At 43.7% G+C, this 15,535-nt stretch overlaps 1 protein-coding gene across 5 annotated transcripts in view; it reads right to left on the bottom strand.

The window, feature by feature from the left end:
- Window positions 1–538: 538 nt before the first annotated feature.
- Window positions 539–15,535, bottom strand: part of TMEM164 (transmembrane protein 164) — a 182,634-nt gene continuing 167,637 nt past the window's right edge. For 4 of the 5 annotated variants that reach the window (XM_025050554.1, XM_025050553.1, XM_015593493.2 and 1 more), the window contains one exon: window positions 539–2,081. In XM_025050554.1, coding sequence (XP_024906322.1) covers window positions 2,049–2,081 — 33 coding nt within the window. In that variant the 3' untranslated portion in view covers window positions 539–2,048. The remainder of the gene's footprint in view (window positions 2,082–15,535) is intronic. The other variant, XM_025050555.1, reaches the window with a different exon arrangement.

Below are 15,535 nucleotides of genomic sequence, written 5' to 3'. Positions count from 1 at the left end.
TAGAGGACAGTACTAGTGTAAGCAATGCAAACATGTCCCTAAAGTTTCTCGACTTCAGATATTCAAATAAAATTCCAGGAACTCTGCATGGAGACATTGCCACCCCACTGGCATAGGCCTTAGCAATGGGCCCTTTCCCAGAATTGTGCTCAGGGACAGTGGTGGGTGGCCATAGTGACCTCTGTATGTGAAGCCATGCCCCTTGGTGACTTGGTTCTTGTTTATCTTGCCTAGCACATTAATGAATGATAGAATTTAAAAGGGGGACACGCTGCTAATCTGGTCATTCAATCAGGATGGGAGTGTTCCTGTGGGGTAGATGGGCCTAACTAGCCCCTTAACTCTCTCATTTGGATTCGTACCACTCCAGAAGAATCGGTGGCCTTGAAGAAGCTCAAATAGAAATTGCTAATAGCCCTAGGCTGGGAAAGGGCAGGCAGCGCCCTTTGCACTAGGGAAAGGCTTACACAGTGAGTACTGCAAGCAGGGTACACAAGGCACTTGAATGTTAAAAAGAAACTCCTTTCTTTTTACCCACTTTTTTTTCGATTTCTTTTATTCTGGTGAAATTCATACATAACATACAATTAGCCACTTTAAATGTACGATTCAGTGGTATTTGGTGTGTTCACAGTGTTGTACAACCACTGGCTCTCTCTAGTTTTCAAACTTTTTCACGACTCCAAAATAATACCCCATCCTCATTAAGAGGTCACTCCCCATTCTGCCCTTGCCCATCCCCTGAGTAACCTCTAATCTTTCTGTTTCTCTGAATTTGCTTAATTTGGATATATCGTACAAATGGGGTCATATGATGTGTTATATTTTGTTGCTGGCTTTTTTTTTTTTTTTTTTTTACTTAGTGTAATGTTTTCAAGGTTCATCCAAGTTGTAGCACGTTTTAGTGTTTTGTTCCTTTTATGGCTGAATAAGATTTCATTGTATGTGTATACAACAATCTGTTTAATCATTCATCCATCGAAGGACATTTGGCTGTTTCAACCAGTTGGCTGTTAGGAACAATACTGCTATAAATATTTGTGTCTAAGTTTCTGTGTGGATATATGTTTTCATTTCTCTTGGGTATATACTTAGGCATGGAATCGCTGGGTTACATGGTTAACTCTATGTTTAACTTTTTAAGGAACCATCAAACTACTTCTACAGTGGCTGTACCATTTTACATTCCCACCAGTAATGTATGAAATTTCCAGTTTCTCTACATCCTCACCAATACTTGTTATTATCTGTATTTTTTATTATAGCCATCCTAGCGGGTGTGAAATAGAATTTCACTGGGACTTTGAATTGCATTTCCTTAATGACCAGTGATGTTGAATACCTTATGTGTTTATTGGTCATTTAGAGAAATGTGTTTTCAAGTCCTTTGTCCAGTTTTATTTGGGTTGTTTTGCATTGGGTTGTTGAGTTGTAAGAGCTTTTTTAAAATATATATTTAGGGCATTAAAGCCTTACAGGTAAACGATTTGAAAATATTTTCTCCCATTCTGTAATTTGTCTTTTTCACATCCTTGATAATGTCCTTTGATGAACAAAAGTTTTTATCTTTTATGAAGTCCAATTTATCTATTTTTCTTTTGTGGCTCATGTTTTTGGTGTCAAATCTAAGAATCCATTGGCAAGTCCTAGATCATGAAACTATTTCTTCTAATAGTTCTAGCCCTTCTATTTAGATTGTTGATTTATTTTGAGTTATTTTTTGTACGTGGTATGAATCCAACTTCATTTTTTTTTAAATGTGATTATTCAGTTGTCCCAATATCATTTGTTGAAAAGACTGTTCTTTCCCCCAACTAAATGGTCTTGGTATTCTTGTTGAAAAATCAATTGACCATAAAAGTTTGGGTTTATTTCTGAACTCTCAATTCTATTTCATTGGTCTATATGTCTATTCTTATGCCAGTACCACACTGTTTTGATTACTCTAGCTCTGTAGTTAAGTTTTGAAATTGAGAAGTGTGAGACCTCCTGCTTTGCTTTGCTTTTTCACTATTGTTTGGGTTACTGAAGTACACTTGAGATTCCTTTTAAATTTGAAGATTGAATGTTCCATTTCTGCAAAAAAAAGAAAAACATTAGAATTTTGATAGGGACTGCATTGAATCTGTAGATCACTTTAGGGACTACAGTCATGCACTGCTTAACAGCAGGGATACATTCTGAAAAAGGCGTCATTAGGCCATTTTTTCATTGTGTAAACATCATAGAGTGCACTTACAGAAATCTAGATGGAATAGCCTACTATACATTGAGGTTATATGGTATACCACCATCGTACATGCGGTCTGTCATTGACCAAAACATCGTTATGTGGCACATGACTATATTGCCATTTTTAAAATATTAAGTCTTCCAATCCATGACCACAAGATGCCTTTCCACTTAAGTCTTAAGCCTTTTACCTCCTAGGCTAAATTTATTCCTAGGTCTCTTATTTATTTATTTATTTATTTATTTATTTATTTGTTTGTTTGTTTGTTTGTTTGTTTGTTTAGGATGCTCTTCTAAACGGAATTGTTTTTCTCAACTTCCTTTACAGATTGTTCATTACTGACATACAGAAATACAACTGAGTTTTATGTGTTGATCTTATACCCCACATCCATCCATCCGTCCATCTATCATCTATCTATCATCTATCTATCTATCATCTTTCTTTCTCTCTCTCTCTCTCTCTCTCTCTCTCTCTCTCCCCTTTCTATTAGCTCTAGTAATTTTGTGTGTGTGTGCATTCTTTGAGATTATATATACGGAGAATCACATCTGCAGATGTAGTTTTACCTCTTCCAATTTGGATGCCTTTTATTTCTTTCTCTTGCCTAATTGCTCTGGCTAGGACTTCCAATGTTGAATAACAAAGGTGACAGCAGACATCCTTGTCTTGTTTCTGATCTCCATTCTTTCACCATTGAGTATGATTTCAGCTGTGGGTTTTACATATATGTCCTTTATTATTTTAAGGAATCGCTTTCTAGTCTTTGCCTGCTAAGTGTGTTTTTATTATGAAAGGGTGTTGACTTTTGTCAAATGTTTTTTTTTTTTTTTTTTTCTTCCGTGTCTGTGGAAAGGATCATTTTCTCCCTATGGTGTATATTGCATTGCTTGATTCTCTTATATTGAACCACCCTTACATTTCTGGGATAAATCCCACTTGGTCATGGTATACAATACTTGTAATGTGCTTTTGAATTCAGTTTCCTGGTATTTCATTGAGGATTTTTCTGTTTATATTCATAAAGGATACTGGTCAGTGTTTTTTTCATGTGGTATCTTCATCTGGCTTTGGTATCAGAGTAATGCTGACTTTGTAGAATGTGTTGGGAAATGTTCCTTCCTCTTCTATTTTTTGGAAGAGTTTGAATAGGACTAGTGTTAAATCATTACATGTTTGGTAGAATTCACCAATGAAGCCTGGGTTTTTTTTTTTCCTAGTTGAGAGGTTTTTGATTACTGATTCAATCACTTTACTTGTTATAGGCCTGTTCAGATTTTTTATTTTCTAGAGTCAGTTTTGGTAATTGTTGTTTCTAGGAACTTGTCCATCTCATCAAGACTAATTTGTTAGTATACAACTGCTTATACCATTCTCTTACAATCTTTTTAATTTGTGTAAGGTTGGAAGTTAAATCTGTGCTTTCATTTCCAACTAATTATTTGTCTTCTTTTTTTCTTAATATGTCTAAAGATCTTTCAATTTTGTTGATCTTTTTTAAAGAGCCAACTATTCATTTCATTGGTTCAATTTTGTCCTCTATTTTCTATTTCATTTATCTCTGCTCTAATTTTTGTTTCCTTCCTTCTATTGGCTTTAGGTTTAGTTTGCTCTTCTATTTCTAGTTCGAGGTGTAAAGGTAGGGTGTTGAGTTCAAAGCTTCCTTTTCAATGTAGGTGTTTATGGCTATAAATTTAACTCTGAACACTTCATGTGTCATAAGTTTTGGTATATTGTATTTTCATTTTAATTAATCTCAAAGCATTTTCTAAATTCTCCAGTGCTTTCTTCTTTAACTCATCGGTTGTTTAAGAGTATGTTGTTGAGTTTCCACACATTAATAAAAAAGTTTTTTTTTCAGTTTTCCTTCTACTTCTGATTTCTAGCTTCATTTTATTTGGTCAGAGAAGATTCTTTATATGATTGAAATCTTTTAAAACTTAGAGAATTTTTTTATGGCCTAACGTATGGTCTATCCTGGAGGATGTTCCATGTACACTTGAGAAGAATGTGCGCTCTGCTCTTGTTGGGTATTCTTGTATATATCTTTTAGGTCTAGTTTATAATGTTATTCAAGTCTTCTATTCCTTATTGATCTATTATCTAAATGGTGTACCCATTATTTCAAGTAGGATATAGAAGTCTTGACCTATTATGGTAGAACTGTCTATTTCTCCTTTCAAGTCTGTCAATGTTTTTTCATATCTTTTAGAGCTGTGTTGTTTGGTATGTATATGTTTATAATTGTTATATCTTCTTGATAAACTGATCCTTTTATCAATAAACATGCCTTTCTTTGTATCCTGTAATAATTTTTTTTCAATTAAAATATATTTTACCTGGTATTATTTAGCCATCCAGCTCTCTTTTGGTTACTATTTGTATTGAACATCTCTCCCCATCCTTTCACTTTCAACCTATTTATGTCTTTGTATTAACATTGAATCTCTTATAAGCATATAGTTGAATCATGTCTTTTTAAAACCTATTTTGACAATATCTGTCATTTATTTGGTGTTTAACTCTTTTGCATTTAAAGTGATTACTGATAATGAACGATTTTTTCTGCCATTGTGCTATTTGTTTTCTATATGTCATATCCTTTTTGTTCCTCGGTTGCCCCAAAACTGCCTTCTTTTGTGTTTGATGGATTTTTTTTCTAATGCACCATTTTGATTCCCTCTTCATTTCCCTTTCTGTATCTTTTATTTATTTTCTTAGTGGTTACCATGGGGATTGTAATTAACATCTTAAATTGATAACAACCTAGTTTGATCACCTTTTGCTTTTCTTTCTTTTCCTTTTAAATGGACCGTAATTTTAGAGCACTTTAAAGTTAACAGCAAAGTTGAGCAGAAAGTACAGAGAGTTTACATATACTCCCTGTCCTACCTCCTACCCCGCCTCTCCCCACACAGCCTTCCCTACTATCAACATCGCACACCAGAGTGGTACATTTGTTGCAATTGGTTGGCCTACATTGATACATCATTATCACTCAAAGTCCATGGTTTACATTACAGTTCACTCTTGATGTTGTACAGTCTAAGGATTTTGACAAATGTATAATAAAATGTATTCATCATTATAACATAATACAGAGTAGTTTCACTGCCCTAAAATTCACCTGCGCTTCAACTTTTCATCCCTCCCTACCCCCCAGCCTTGGAAACCACTGATCTTGATCACCCTTGTTTAATAATTATAATAGACAACATTTATTGAATGCATGTGTGAGCTAAGGACCATATTGTACACTTTTCAACAGCTTTATTAATTTCCCATTTTATAGAATAAGAATCAAGTTCAAAGAAGTTGTCAGTTATCGAAGGCCACCTAGGTACAAAGTGGTAGAGCCAGGATTCAAACCAAGTTTGTCAGGTTCCAGAGACTGAGTTTTTTATCATTTACGCTACTGTCTTGATAGGATGAAGATGATGGTGACAATGGTGGTGGCAGTGGTGGTAGTAATGGTAGTAGTAGCGGCATCTAACTTTTATGTCAACAGTGCTTAAAATGTGTCAAGCACTGTGCTGAGTGCCTTTTCAATCCTCACATTAGCTCTGTGAAGTAGGTGCTCCTATTATTGCCATTTTATAGATGAGCAAACTGAGGCTCGGAGAGGTTATATAACAGTCTCCCTCAAATGCACAGAATCTACTCAGTGGAGGCTAGTGATTGTCATTGAAGACTTCATTTTGACCATCTGCCATCTCTCTGTAGGGCTAGAGATGGGAAAGACATAGGACAAGGTCTTTCCCTGAAAACTCATTGGTTGGTTTAATTTTTAAAGTTCCAAATCCAGAGAAATATGTTATTTGACTCTTTCATAAAGACACATGAGGTCTGACAGCACTGCTCTCAGGGCAGCAGACTCCGCCCTTAGCTGTCCAGACTGAGTTACTGTCTATCTTGTCACAGGAAGACTGCCACTAAGCTTCTGGGTACATGCCTTGGGCTCAGAAATAGCCCCCTAATCGGCCTCATCAGCTCTGAAGGAGGCCACTGCAGGAGGAGCCTAAGTAGGCCAATACTTTTAACCCAGTTACACGAGGGCAGCTGTAATCCGGGCTGATCATGTCTTACTAAGCTCTTGGGGGCGGCGTGGGGGAGAATGTCCAAAAACTGCTTCCTGTGCCCAAGTATCTCTCTGGATCTCACTGCAGACACTCCTTCACCTTCTGGACGAGCTTGGAGTAAAGGCTACGAGGGCCAAGCTTAATTAGAGTGGCAGCCAGGACTGAGGGAAAGTTGCTGGTAATTTCCAAAAGCAGTCAATGTCCATGGCTTAGGCTACCCTTAGGCCAAGATGCTGCTTTCCTTAAAAGGCCTACTACCTGACCCTTATTCCACCTTGTCGGAACAGGTGGGAAATTATTGTCTTCCTTTGTGTGGGCCAGACAGCCACTCATGTCAACCCAGGGAGTTCAGGTCAGGCTGGGCTCCTTTCCCCCACTCCCTTCCCATGTCCCCTCTGGCAATGACTAGCCCTGGGAGTTCCCTAGGGAAGCAGGCTGAGCTGTCTGGCCAGGCTGTGATTGCGATATAAAGAAACCAGAGCTGTTAGAGATGGCTTGCCTGGCTCCCTCCCCAACACTCTTACTCTCCTTCCCTCCATTGTAGTTGGCATGGGGGGCTTCCTTATGCAGGTGCACTCTGCCTCCTCCCTCTCATGTCCCACTAACCATCTGCCCCTGAGAGAACTCAACAAAGTGCGTGCCCCTCTGCTCAGGAAGCAGAAAGCTTGCCTGGCCTGGGTAGATGCTGTCAGGAAAGAAAGAGGGTGAAGTGTTAAAATGAGGCTATCTGCCGTAAGTTTGTTTATAAGTTTTTTCAAAGGGGGTTTCTCTACCAGGTAGGTGACTCTCATGGGGAAAAGGAAGAGGAAACAAAGTTAACAATTATGACATTTCAGCAACTCTAAGAGGTTTCAGATTATAAAATGTCTACTACTTTATGTACTGTGGAAAAAAGAAAAGTTGCTGATTAAACTATGTCATACCACTGCTTGTTCAATGCATCCCACATTTAGAAACGTTAAAATGTAAAAAAAAAAGAAAAATAAGTTTTATGAAATACAGAATAATTCTTTAAAAGTGAAGTGTCGCCTAGTCCCCACACCCCAACCACACAGGGCACATTAAGGCACAGTGGGTGAGTGTGTCAAAACTCCAACTAACCTCTGGGCTCTGAGAACAAGCACAATAACCACACTGTCTGGAAATAGGAGTCCCTTGCACCGGATGGGACTTTATAGGTTAGAAAGCCCACTCACACCCGTTTATCTCACTGGATGTCTCACAGCTGCTTTGGAGTTCAGAGAGGTATGACTTGGCCAAGGGCACCCAGCATTTAAGAGGAGAATGGAAAACTGGGACTACGGGCCCCATCTGCTGAGTCCTGCCACCATGCTTTTCATCTACTTGATGACCACTATCTAGGAGAAGGTGGAGAGACAGAACTGGTAAGGGTGTATATAAGTGGCTTTTAAAGCATTTTTTCCAATGAAATTATTCAGACTCTCAATGTACAAAACAGAATAAAATTGATTTTGTTCTGGGTAAAGAAAGGGGAAAGGCCAGAACCACAGCCACATTGTCCTCACCCATTCTTCCTCCCAGGTGGCCCCTTGAAGCTATGAGGAACAATTTCCAAACCTGTGGCGTAAGGGTGCTTCAGCTATATTGGTAATATCCTTTCTCTTAAGCTGGATTTAGGTGTTGCTCTTTATACCTTTCATTATATCTTAAAATTTTCATTTCAAAAAGGTACTAGTGTAGGTGGTCAGTCAGAAAGATGACTCACAACCTAGAAACTTAAACTAAAAACAAAACAAAAGTTGTCTTTGAATTACGAGCTGGGGTGAGGCCTGGACATTGAAACTATTTTTAAAGCTCCCCAGGTGATTCTAATATGCAGGGAAATTTATGAGCCTCTGTATTAGTGGTATCTTGTCAGCTCCAACATTCCAGAAATCTGAGGGTATATCCTGGAGCCCACAAGAAGGCCCCTCCATTCTCAGGAACCCTCCATTCTCAGAATACTTGAGAGCCCAGGGTTTTTTCTAAAAAGATAATAGCAAAGGGATTGGGACCCCCGGGAATCGGAAAAGGGGAAGGCACAGTTGAAGGGACAGCAAAAGCAGGCATCACTTCTGCAGGTCCCTTGGATGGAGCCGGGAGAGGCAGAAGAGACAAAAACTGGTGGTTGGAGCAGAGATGCAGCTGGGAGTGGATCACTGGAAAGAACACCTATGCGGCTATGCCACGGGCCTTGTCACCTATCAGACATATGTCAAGGAAGCAGCCACCCTCCTTGCTAAGACCTGCTTTGTTGTTGTGAGATGCTGAGGCTACTGGCTGGCTGAGATGCAGAAAGAGCTGCACAGAAGTTAGGAATTCCTGTGGAGGGCAAAGCCCTTTGGGTCGTCCGTTAGCAACAGGAGCTGCCTCCTCTGCTGCCTCCCTGGGAGATACTTAAAGCCCTTTGCCAAACAGCTCAGACATCCCAGATATGTAACCTAGATGCTGGGCAAACGCTGACTGGGAGAAGGGTGGGTACAGGCAGTAAGAGAGTTCTTGACTTTGGACTAGGCCAGCCTTGCCTTTTGCCAATGTTAGCAAACCACATATCCTTTGAAAAAGCCACTGCATTTGTCAGACTGCCATCTGTGTATCTCTGTTCCTCCGCTGGACTTGACAAACCAGGACAAGGGAAAAACTCACTGGAGGATCAGGTCATAACCATCCCAAGCTGCTCCCTGTCCCTCTCCAAGGGGTAGGTGACACATTCATGGGCCGGTGGGGTTTTTGCCATGCAAACACCAACTCTGTGTGCTCTGGGGAATGGAGGGGTGACACTGGTGGAGATGAACCTGGTAGAGATTAGCCAAAGATATGGAAAAGCAGTTATATGCCTTTGCTTACCCCCTGCCCAGAGGTCTGGAGAAGAGTCAGGGGGGAAAGGATACCGTCTCAGTTCTCTTCCCTCCCAGCACCACCTCCTCATCCATAGTGTCAGGCCTGTAGGCCGGATCCCAGCTGCGGAGAACCCTGTAGAGAAGCAGGATAGGCCCCTCGGCAAGGAGGCCCAGTGGCTAAAGCTTGAGATGCCTGGGCAAATAAAGGCAAACTGCCCACATGGGATAACTCAGTAGCTATGTGGCCAAGGATTTTCTCTCAGGTAACAATGGTGCAACCCACCATTTCGTAGCACTCCGAGATAAGATAAATGTTCACTGAGCACCTTCTATGGAGCAGGTCTTGTGCCTGGAGGATAGATCAGACCCCACCCTGCCCTCGAGGAGCTCATTGTCTACAGAGGGAGAAAAAGCCTTAAGGAATTACACAATAGGGGGCAAATGGCTGCCCAAGAGTGAGCACCAGTAGCTGTGGGAGTCAAGTGGAGAGGGACCTAATGTCAACTGGGGTTCAGGGAAAACTGCACAGGAACTGACACTTGAGCTGAGGCCTTGGGACTGGAAAGGAGAGTGGGGAGCACAAAGAGAAGGGCAAAGAAGAGGGAAATGACATGACATGAAAAACTGGAGTAAGATACACCTGGAGTAAAGGGTCTCTCCTGCTGTGTGGTTCTTGGGGGCCTGGGGGATGAGGAGATAAAGCCCAGATGTTTGTAGGGACCAGGGAAATGATGCAGTCAGAATTGCATCTGAAAGATCATGGCCTGCAGTATGGGGACCCACTGGAGCAGAGACAAAGGGAGAAGCACTAGCTCAGGGGAGAGGAGGCCATGGCCTAGGTCATTGATGTTTAGCTCCGTCTGAAAAGTTATGGGCCCAATTTTCTTCCTCTCTTTCCAGCAGCCTCTTTCCGTCCTTCCTCCTGGGCCAGTTCTAGCGTGGCCCTGTGTCCCTGTCCTATGCCTTTCAGTTCTGCTCTGAGGCTCAGTAGTGTCAGGCCTGTAGGCGGCAGAAAAAACAAAACAAAACAAAACAAAACATGACCATGACTTGTCTGTGTCATGTAGTCCATGGGTCTCACCTTCCTCTCTCATGCCTTCCACATCACTGCCTAGCTCTCTTCCTGTTTCTCTCCTGGGCAAGGTCTGCCCAGTAACCTCAGAAGCCCAGACAGGCCATGGAGTCTAGAGGTGAGTGTGAAGTACAAGGGCTTTGTAGTCTAACCAACTGACTTTGCATCCCAGCTCCTCCATTTATTGGCTCTGAACCTCAGTTTTCTCAGTTTCTGCCTGTCAGGTGGTGACAGCATTACCAGTCAGCTTTTATGGGGATCACAGGAGGCACTGTATGTGGAGGGATTTAGCACTGTACCTGGTACACAGCTGTAGCTATTGCTTTGCAAATGAAGAAGCTGGGATGGCAGGAGAACAAATGACTTGCCCTAGCTGGTGGATCTGTGGCCCAGAATCGCAGAGCTCTGTGTCGTTGAGAACCTGGGTGCCCAACTACTGGCCAGTGAGGGCCAGCACTAGGGGACACTTTGGCTAGCTGTGTCCCTCTAGAAGCGGCAGCACCAGCAAAACACCAAGGAGGGCCTCTGTCTGCTAGAAACACAGGCTGGGCTAATCACAGTCGCCATGGGCTGCTCAGTGGGTAGCCTTGGAAAAACATGCCTGACTATTCCCAAAGTACAGGGTTATCTTGTTCACTGCTCCCCATAGGACAATCTGACCTGTGCTGGACACAGGCGTGTTGAACACTTCTGGCACAGAGCCACTCCTTAGGGAGCTTGGGATGAGTGGGCCTGAACACATTTGGTTTCAAAGTTGCCTTCTCTAGCTCAGTCATCCGGCCTGGCCTCGTGTACCGTGGGCCCAACAAGCCCAGCACAGGTCCCCAGCAGACAATCCCTGCTAAGAGCAAAAGGCCCGCTGGATCCCTGGCATCCCTGGAGGAAGCAGGCAGCACATGGGAATTCAAGACACACTTCCAGCCACATGACGAAGCTGTGCTGAGAGCACCAGCTGCCCTTTGGTGGGCCCCTCCGGGGCATGGGAGACCAATGGCCCCTTTTGTCTATTTTTCAAATAGAGAGTTCTGGGAAACAAGGGCCAGGACTCCTGGGTTCTCATAAATCTTTTAATAACAGTAAATGAAGAAAACATTGTAATAGTAAGACCCATGGTGAGGGTTCCTTTTCATTCAGGGATCTTCAACAGAAACACCTAAGACTAAAATTCAGAATGCTAAGTATACAAATTAATGACCATTTATTTCCAGAGATGACTGAGAAACCATTCTGGTACAAACAAAAGGTTTTAGAAAACAGGAGAAACACATTACAAAATGCTCCAAGAGGTGAGCAGACCCGGTGGGGCACAGAGCACCCAAGAACCAGCTTAGCAAAAATATTCTCCCTGTTGCTGTTTAGGGGGATTACAAAGCCCGGTCCTAAAGGGAGCCACTGGAGGGAAGGGGTGAAAGGGATGGGTCTGCCCAGTGCATAGCAATCCCGCCTTGGGAATGAGGAAAGACAGGGAGGGGTGCTAAGAGGGACAGAGGCATTTGCCAATTTCCTGGCAGAAATAATCACATATCGGACTATCTTATTCTCTTGACTGCAATGACATCAACATAAATGAAGACTTCTTTAAAATATAATACAAAATTGACACCGAAAGAAAGTTTCCAAAACAACGGCTTTGCTCGAAATGACTATTGTCTCATGCCGCCGAGTAGCAAACCACTATACAAAAATGTCACAGATAAGAGCAACAACAAACTACTATGTTTTCCTGAGCACGAATTGGCTCAATCTATATACCAAAGAGGAAGGCTCAGTCCCTATCATAAATTCTACCCACCTCCCAGAGGGCAGGGCAGAGCCAGGCATGCCACAGGGAGGCCCCTTCTCAGTCCGGGGCCTTGCCAAGGAGCACTCGAGGGACTGTGGGAACTGTCCCCTTATGACTGGTGTGGATTTATCAAAACCAACACTGCATGTGCATCTTGTCCTGCAGTGTCATTCCTTCTTTTCTCTTCCCACACCTCCCCTTCAGTCTTCCAAAGAGGACAGATGACTCTGGACCGACATCTATAGATCCAGGGAAATCTGTTTGGCTGAGGCAGCGGGAGGAAGGTCCTGCTGCCACCCTCTGAGCCACCGAGCTCACTCCCAAGGTGCCGCCCAGCCCCAAAGCCAGTGTACGGAGACCTGCTGACAACTTGTTATCTGTGGGGAGCTGTGTCTGCTCCCCAAAACACTGAATTATCAACAAGCACAAATAGTAAAGCCCTGGCCGAGGCTGTAGCAAAAGGGATGATCTGATAGCTAGACTTGAGGTACTGGACGGTAAAGTGCACTGACACCCCCCACACACACACACACACTTATCCTGACCACCTTGCAAGCAGCTTCTGTGAATGCTTAGAAGTCTAAGGAGAAAGAGAGAATACTGACTTGGGGAGACAGAGTTTGTGCCTTCCTCACAAGCTGACAGAGGTACACATCACTGGGTCTCTGGGAAGAAGATGGGCCAGATCATCTTTGGTGTACGAAAGCAAATACTGAGACTGCGAGCAGGCGTGACCTTCTTTCTGCTATTCTGAGCTGATGCCGCAAGTTGGGTAGCTGAACAGACTGTTCTCGTTGGCCCAGATTTTTGACCAAGGCTACCTGGAGGCTTGAGGGAGCACTCCTTTCCCTTCCTGAGGCTATTTCCGAATAAACTGTCCACTTCTACACTCTCAGACACACACTAAGCACCCACACTCTGGCGAATGGCATATGGAAACTTGGCCAAGGAAAGCCCTCAGGAGGAGCTGGGAAGCCCGGGCCTGCTGGTGTGGGTGTCACCCTCCAAGGAAGACTGCCGTGGTGCTAGCCAGGCTACCTTTCTGCATGGGTTTGTCCCAAGGTAAGAGTGAGGTACAGACAGACCAATTCACATGCACACTGCTCCCTAACACCCAAATATAGGCCATGACCCCTGTGGAGCCTCTGGATTAAGCTCACTCTCTGTTCTTTCTACTTACATGTTTCTGAGCCAACCTGGCCCCCAGAACCCCTGGATGTCCCCTTCACTTACCCTTCCCTCTGACAGGTATATCTGTCTCTGGCCTGGCCTGGCTAGGCACATGGTTTTCCCTTTCTTCTTCCTTCCAAGCAGCAGAAAATGCCAGCCAGAATGGGGCACTGAGCTGTAGCCAGGGCAAACACAAGCTTTCAGAGGCATGCCAATGCAGGGAAGGCTCAGTCCAACTGGCAACTGGTGCCATGCCACACAGACAGGGAAAAAGAGAGCACCTGTAGAGTCGCTATGCCATTGTGACATTCTAAAGCTGAGCATCTTCCCCACCCAGGCTGTTGGCCCCCAGCTGAGGCACGGATCATCTGTCTACAAGGACTCTGTGTTGTGGTAGGGGATAGGACAGGCCCCCAGGGACTTCACTGATGACCTCTTTCCAACCCTTCCTTTTGTGAAGAGGGCGATGGGCACCGAGGCCTTACACATGTCCTCATCAGCCCATCCTACATGCAGCAGTATGATGGCAAGCAGAGCAAATCCAGCCACTCGGGAGGTGCCTCTTCTGGAGGGCAACCTTAGGGTGAGAGGCACCAAGAAAAACTTGGCCAAACCCTCAAAGATGGCAAAAAAAAAAAAAAAAGAAGGTTATATGTCATGAGGAGCTCATGAGGATTAAAAACACATCCCTACATCCTGGTGATTAATCCCCTCGATGTTGGCAGGCCTCTGCAAAGGGGCAGTTCCAAGGTTGGTTCCCTGGGCCTCAGCCTACTCAGAAAGACTCTCCTGCATTCTGCTGCTTCCTGTAGGTCCATTTGCTAAAATCATGACTGCTGAGTCACCGAAGCTCAATATACATCTAATACAGTAATACCTTAAGTACTAGAATTGGCTCAGGGCAACTGGGTTGCCTAAAGTGGGAGAGGGAAGGGGAGGCCCGCCAGAGGAAGTCACTGAACCATCTTTTCTGTTCTTAAGCGAATCTGTTTTTAACCAAATCTGTGCTTACTACGAGCTAACAAGGAGTCGGCAAAAGCCCAATCTCCCTTCTTGAGATCCATGTATGACTGAGCTCAACTCTTTCAACAAAAGGTCTTCCTTCAGGAGCACCTGAACCTCCACCAACTGGTTGGGGGAGGTTTGGGGGGTGGGCAGTGTGGGAAGCATGTGATGTCCCCCACGCTAAACAATTCAGCACTGAGTCTGGCTACAGTGATGACATCTGGCCCTAGGGAACACCAGCAGGATCTGTATCTTCCCAAACCCAGGATGCTAACATATCCTGTTAAAAAACCGCAAAATGCATTGACAAGAGCCCCTCCATAGACAGGTCCTGATGCAAGGATTCTCCAAACGCAACCAGCCAAAAAACAAATGAGCGAACAAAGAAAAAGTAAAAAGCAAAATGAAACAAAAACTCAGCTCTAGCTCATCCTTTCCTGAAGCTGCCTTTAAAAGAGAAAGAACATTTTGGGGCACTCGAGATTAAAATGGCATTTACTATCAACAATAAACTAAAATGGAACATACAATTCAAGTCATTTTTTTCTCAGGTTACTACTTCTGCTGATTAACTTCTGCGTTTACTTCTGACTAGGATATAGGTTCAACTGCAGCTCTCACAGGCAGAAATACCCAGGGTCCTGCCTAGTAATAGTTGTGGACATTTTAACCTTGTTCACTTTGGATTTGCTATTGCAGCAGCTATCCATCCCCCCTCAATGGAATCTAGCTAGCCCTTGGGTTGGTTCGTGCCCCACCTCCCACCACAGGCAGCCTCCTGGAGGGAGTGGCTGTTTGCTCTGAGTCATGGGACACCAGTGTGAAGAATCTGGTCGGTTCTATTTTGGCCATCATCTGGGAAATCCCTTGGCTCTTCACTTGCTGCTGGTATAGAAACAAGGCCTCGGTCCCCTTACGGTGGGGGCTATGCTAGAGACAAAAGGGGACCCCAGCATAAGCCTGGAGGTCCCTGGCAGTGGAGAAATGAAACACAGCCAATCTTAGCACTTCGATGCCAAAAGAACTACTGCTTGTTGTTCCTTTTCTCCTCAACCAGTTGTTGTTAAAGTACCAACAAGCGGAGTGAAAACTACTGACTACCATCTCCCCATGTAAGGCCACTGGGAGCAGGGAGAAAGAGCAAAGTGAAGGAGGACATATCCAGCCCTCGCCACTACACCCCAGGTTCCAGGAGACATCCTAAGAGGAAGAGCTGGGGAAGGAAGAGTTGTGGAAGAAAGGAACAGAGAGGAAGAAAAAAGAAACACACCAAACACTCTACTGCCCTCTCCCATGATTTCATTAAGAACTGTGTGTTCTCCAGGTCAAGTCAAGACTTGTTTCCTCAGGGAG

The sequence above is a fragment of the Pteropus alecto genome, unplaced genomic scaffold (genome assembly GCF_000325575.1).
Source record: "Pteropus alecto unplaced genomic scaffold, ASM32557v1 scaffold107, whole genome shotgun sequence".
Taxonomy (NCBI): domain Eukaryota; kingdom Metazoa; phylum Chordata; class Mammalia; order Chiroptera; family Pteropodidae; genus Pteropus; species Pteropus alecto.
The sequence above is the reverse complement of the archived record's forward strand: the minus strand, read 5'-3'. Positions and strand labels throughout refer to the sequence as shown.